This window comes from Papaver somniferum, chromosome 9 (genome assembly GCF_003573695.1).
Source record: "Papaver somniferum cultivar HN1 chromosome 9, ASM357369v1, whole genome shotgun sequence".
NCBI lineage: Eukaryota > Viridiplantae > Streptophyta > Magnoliopsida > Ranunculales > Papaveraceae > Papaver > Papaver somniferum.
In genome coordinates this window covers 67,049,035-67,055,251 of record NC_039366.1, presented here as the reverse complement: position 1 = coordinate 67,055,251, position 6,217 = coordinate 67,049,035, and the positions used below count along the sequence as shown (strand labels likewise).

The 6,217-nt window shown below is 36.4% G+C and overlaps 1 protein-coding gene across 2 annotated transcripts; it reads left to right on the top strand.

The window, feature by feature from the left end:
* Positions 1–2,340: 2,340 nt before the first annotated feature.
* LOC113309277 (phenylalanine--tRNA ligase beta subunit, cytoplasmic-like) lies at positions 2,341–4,445 on the top strand. 2 transcript variants are annotated; one of them, XM_026557700.1, is made up of 2 exons: positions 2,341–2,648; positions 2,844–4,445. In XM_026557700.1, exons 1-2 carry the CDS (start codon positions 2,509–2,511, stop codon positions 4,237–4,239), a joined length of 1,536 nt encoding a protein of 511 aa, XP_026413485.1. In that variant the 5' UTR covers positions 2,341–2,508; the 3' UTR covers positions 4,240–4,445. The 2 variants fall into 2 exon arrangements, with proteins under 2 accessions (XP_026413485.1, XP_026413484.1); XM_026557699.1 differs by having other exon boundaries at positions 2,341–4,445.
* Positions 4,446–6,217: the final 1,772 nt, after the last annotated feature.

Here is a 6,217-nt window from a genome sequence, read left to right as displayed (position 1 = left end):
CACTAGATTGACTCATTAGTTTCTCTAAAATATATTTCCTTCCAAATATATTAGAGACTATAAAAGATGCAATCCATTACATTCTCATCATTTTGATGTTCCACATGAATCCATTTGCACGAGTTACTTGGGAATTTAACAAGGTGTGATTATCTCTTGGTACATCTAGAGATTTTGCGACGTCTTTGTTCTATCTTGAAGATAAAAAATGAGCAGTGCTGTGCTCGATAAGATAGTCAATTGGCCAGGCAAATTTCTTGTTGCCATTAAAGTTGATGTGAAAATTGGTTGTTACTATGATACACGTACACATTATAGTGTATATGCCAACACCTATGACCAGGTGCATTTCCAACTCTTTTACTATGACTTATCTTAAGAAAAAAATAAACAAAACTGGACATGTTCTAAAAACAAACAAATAAGCCTAGCAAGTGTTCATTCAATGTAAAAACCCGCGATATGGTTTCTTACCTCAGATTCTGGTTCCCAGTATACATACACATAACCGGAACGCCCTTTGTCGCGCAAAACCCAGAACAGAAACAGAACATGATACAACTGGAACAGGGCAGACCTAGCCGAACCGGGGTGGAGTGGACTGAACCGGGATGGATTGAAGATTTTTCTTTCTCCGCAAATAGAGTATATCGTTTACAAAAGCTTTTCGTTCTCATTCCAGATCCTAGAAAACTCTTCGTTCTCGTTCCAGCTCCCAATCAATTTTTACGCCCAAAAACATACCAACATATAATATATACTAGCATTCTATTTCCATTAATAATTAATTATAATATAAGGCAGAACCCAAAATTGAAATCACAAAAATTGACAAATTCCAAAAATGAAATAAAAAATAAGAGAAAAAAGAAAAACAGGAAAAAAATGATGTAAACACAGGATAAGGAAATGTGTCACCGCACCAAGCATAAAAAAAATCATCGCCTCGGAGTCCTAATATCATAGATGCATACACGCATGGAGTACAACAACACAATGAAGCAATGGAAAATTTAATTATCACTTTCCAATAAATGTTAACAGTACTAAAAAGAAAAAAAGAATATGTGACGACGCATCAATTTTTTGAACGGAAAACATAAATTACTATCAATACTAATAACTCTACAGTAAAACCGTACTGTGAAGAAAACCAACCAGTGAATATCACCCTATCAAGTAGTAGTAACGTAAATCAACGTTAGATGACGCAATATGACAATATACATGGAATGCAATACATACATGATATGATAATAATAAAACAAAATTTGCATTTTGATATGATATGATACGATAATAGCATAGCAAAACAAGATTTGCATATATATGATGATGGTAATAAAGCATTGATTCATTTTAAGAACAGTACATGGACATGTGTCAAATTATAAAACATACTGATAAACATTGTGAAGTGAATGTACCCACAGGAAACAGAGAATATCTATCCTAGTATCATATCTCACGCAAATCAATGTGTTTTTTTTTTGTTAATTGTCTGTCAAACAGAACATCAACAGTTAAACATTACCATTTAGATTCATCAAGTTTAGGCATACCTTTTAAAGCTTTAATGGATCGATTTGACGATAACGATTCTCATATCTCCAACTATCCTAATGATTCCAACCGATCCCAATTTGATTGAAAAGAAAATAATAAATAAAATACGGATCCAAAATAATCCTTAAGGTATTTGATAGAAACCCAAAAAGAAAAATCAAAATTCATTGCCGCAGGTTTAGTATTCGTGTTCGATAATGTGTTTGAGGAGAATCATATTGAGGAGAATCAGGGTGAACGAAGGAGACATGGAGAGACAAGAAGAAAAACCATATTATTAGAGAGATTTTTTGTATAATTACATAGGTTATAATATAAACATATAAAAGAGTAATTAGATGGACCGCACGTCCATGAACCGTAGGTCCTGTAACAGCTATAATAATTTACTGTACTTTAAAAGCCTTTTGTAATTATAAATATACATCTTTTTCCTTTGTCATGTGATTAGTCACACCACTATCAGGTAGCCAGTCATAGGTGTAAACAGGGTTGTGAGTGGCCATGTATGCAGCACGAGTTCCAGCGGGGTAGAAGATATATATTTGCATGTTTTCAATGGATGTGACGAGAAACACAAGCTGTAGAAGATATGTATTTGCGTGTTTTCAATGGAGTAATAATTATGAAGATTACAAAAGATTTTCAAAGATTACAAGAGATGCTCAAATATATTGCTTGCACCGCAAGTGTATAACAAAGGAAACTTGTATAGCCGTGACTTATATATATAGAGCTACTAGTCCTGACGTTAGTTAATGTATCACTTTCCCTACTCCGTTATCTTTCCCCACATCTTGTTTTATTCTTATCCTAAACCCTAGCGGAGAGTGCAAGAGAGATTCAAGATCCAAAAATATGCCTAAAGTTCCAGTTGTTAGAGATGATCTTTTCAAAGCTCTTGGAAGAACCTACACTCAAGATTAATTCGATGAATTCTGTATGGAATACGGACTCGAGCTTGATGATGTTACAACTGAGAAAGCGATTATCAGAAAAGAGAAACACTTAGATGGAGTAGAGGATGATGAATCCACAGAAGATGAAGACGTTCTTTACAAAATTGAAGTTCCGGCAAACAGGTATGATTTGCTTTGTATTGAAGGGCTTGCACGAGCTCTCCCCATATTTTTAGGTCTTGATGAAATTCCTACATATACGTTATCTAATATTCCTAAAGAATCCATGCTTAAAATGTATGTGAAAAAAGAGACTTCTGTGATTCGGCCTTTCATTGTTTGTGCTGTATTAAGAGGTATCACTTTCGATGAAGCTAGATATAAGAGTTTCATTGATCTTCAAGATAAGCTCCATCAGAACATATGCCGGAGGAGAACTCTAGTTGCCATTGGCACTCATGATTTGGATACATTACAAGGTCCTTTCACATATGAAGCTCTCTCACCTGAAGAGATAAATTTCGTGCCTCTAAAGCAGGAAAAAAGCTTCAGGGCCGATGAGCTAATGGAGCTTTATAAATCTGATATGAAGCTGAAGTTTCTACATATAATCGAGGATTCGCCAGTTTACCCCGTGATATATGATTCCAACAGAACAGTTCTATCTTTGCCTCCCATTATTAATGGTGCAAGATCGGCTATAACACTGAGAACTAAGAATGTTTTCATTGAATGCACAGCAACTGACTTGACCAAGGCAAAAATTGTATTGAACACAATGGTGAGCATGTTCTCGGTGTATTGCGAAAGAAAATTTGAGGTTGAGCCTGTTGAAGTAATATGTTCAGATGCGCAGTCATGTATTTATCCGTACCTGTCATCCTTTGATATGGAAGTTCCTTTGGCCAAAATCACTGGTAGGATTGGTGTTTCTCTGGATGCAAGTCAGGTTACTAGTTTGTTAACTAAGATGCAATTGCATGGGGAGGAAATATCAAGTGGTGAAGAATCAATCATCAGAGTGTCTTTACCTCCAACCAGAAGTGATGTTCTTGAAGCTTGTGATGTAGCAGAGGATGTTGCCATTGCCTATGGTTTCAATAATATCCCAAGAACACAGCCTGTGCTCTCAACACAAGGAAGGCAGCAGCCGCTCACTCAACTTGGCAACCTTATCAGATTGGAGATAGCCTCAGCTGGGTTTACTGAGGTGCTGACATGGATATTATGTTCGAATGAAGAAAATTTCTCCATGTTGAACCGGAAGGATGACAAAACATCTGTAACTGTTGCGAACCCACGGTCTTCAGATTTTGAGGCTACTCGAACAAGTCTTATGTCAGGGTTGCTGAAAACTGTTCGAGAGAACAACCACCATCCGAAGCCCATAAAGATATTCGAAATGGGTGATGTTGTGCTTCTAGATGATACAAAAGATGTTGGTGCCAAAAATAGTCGAAAAGTTGCAGCTCTTTACTGTAACCAATCTTCTGGCTACGAAGAAATTAACGGCCTGGTGCAAAAAATTATGCAAATTGTTGACGTGCCTTGGATAGAGGACCCTCAGGTTGGAGATAATAATGGCTACCTCATAGCTGCATCGAAAGAGAAAGAGACCGAGGATACTGCATTCCTTCCGGGAAGACAAGCTAGCATCATTCTAAATGGAAAGCAAGTCGGCACTCTTGGTATCGTGCATCCGAAGGTCCTGGGCAATTTCGACATCAACTTCCCATGCTCCTACATGGAAATGGATGTGGAGTGTTTCTTATAGATTCAAACACCGTAGCCAGAACATTTCTTTAGATGTGGCCTTATCACTTTGAATTAAGTGAAAGTTAAATGGGTCAAATTAGATGACTGTTAGTGGAGGATAATAAGTATGAGTTTGTATCATTCTTATTATGTTCTCTTTGGAGCATTATTTATATATGTCAGATAAATGAATCAATGGTGAGAAGAAAATTGATCAGCTATAAATTTTGTGTGCATTTACAAGTAGGAGCAAGATTTACACTCACTTTAACAAAATTATATCAAAGTCTTTGCGTTGAATTACTTTTGTAGAAGTCAAACCAAAACTACAGACTAGGATGTTGGTGGAAATTGATTAGAGATAATTCATGAAAATAGGGGAGTGAGACTGGCCCGTAAAAGGGTACTTGATTGAGGCTCAAAATGGGATGGTCTTTTTGGAGTTGAGATTCTAGTATTTGTCTGAATATCAGTGATTTTTGAATGAGTATACACAATCTTATACGATGGCACCAGTTTTTACTTTGACATGAGAGAGTTGTGCAACTAGGAAATGATATATTTGTAAGTTTCCAGGCTTTCCGAAAATGGTAACAGCCTTCTCTATATAAGAACGGTATTTGTTAATGACAATCTTTGCTTTTTGAATGATGTTACTATTTTGTATCACTTTTTGAATTACCCTGGCCTGTAGTACTAAATTCAGCAAAAGGGCAGTGATAGAGACGTAGTCCAATTCCTTGAAGAGGGTTCCCCTTGAGCAGTAAGCTGCTAGATTACAAGCCATATAGCTTGCAGATGTAGGAATGAGACTTAGTGTTTACACCTAACGTAGAAAGCTTAAAATTGAGAAAATTGCCTATATGCAATCTACTCTTTCCGTCCTTCAAAACCAAAAATTTGAGCTTCGACTGCTTCCAAAACATTCACGTGTCACCTTCATAATGCACCTTTAGAAAATTCATCTGATGGAATCAATGGATCGTGAAGGAAGCTGCCTGGTGCTCTATGCGTCTGTCCTTAAAAGCTACTGCTTGGTAACTTCTTGTTCCGAGGAAACCACCTGCACGATCACAAGCAATAAGAATTACTACTGCTATAGTACTGCAAACCGAAAATGAGAACTCTATATTAATTTTTACAGCAAAACGAGCTATTGTAATGATCTCAGTCTTCTCTTCTCTTCTTTCACTACGTATCATGTTTCTATTTGAGCTGATCATACCAGTCGGTCCTAGTGAACGATGGATTCTTGTATTTGAAAACCCACTCACATCTAGATTTCCGTGTTCCCCATTAAAAAAATTTCCATTATGTCAGGCCAATCACTCACCTGGTATTTCTCTGTCTTACCTAGTCTGTAGAACCTATCTACCAACCAATCATGAAAATTTAACTGGTTATTTATAACTATTTTGTATCACAAATATGCTATAAATTAGTTTAAAAGCGCCCTATATTTTTTTTTTTATCAATATGCATAGAGATGGAGATATAATCTTGGCGTCCATAGGGATAGCCCATGATAAAATTTAGCCAAGAATCTGGCTAAGCAGAAAAAAGCAAATGAAAGGAAGGCCTTTAATAAAGAGAACACATTGAAGAAAGGATTCTTGTATCTCAATAGGCTTCAACTAAAATTTCTAAGTGATTCTTTTGTGTCTCTAGAGGTTTTTAACCACAATTTTGTTTCTTTAGGACCTAGCAAGAAAGTATCCTCCTGTTTTGATGTTAACCAGGCTCAGCTTCAATATATTTGATAAGTCTGGAAGTGATCAATTAGCTGAGGAATTCATCGTTCAGCTCTGAATTTCATCGAGTGAAGAACCGAAAATGTCATAAGAAAATTTCTAGGGAATTTTGACAAAATGCCCGTGTTTTGATTATAGTAAAATAAACTGCCCCGTTATTTTGCACTCTTCAAAAGTGCCCCGTTTTATTCCAAAAATGGCTAACTGCTAGTTAGGGTCGTTAAGTTCCACCTGGTATCAGTTAAA

Coding starts and splice junctions, on each gene's coding strand:
- LOC113309277 (XM_026557699.1), top strand. CDS start 2,509: ATGGAATACGGACTCGAGCTTGATGATGTTACAACTGAGAAAGCGATT.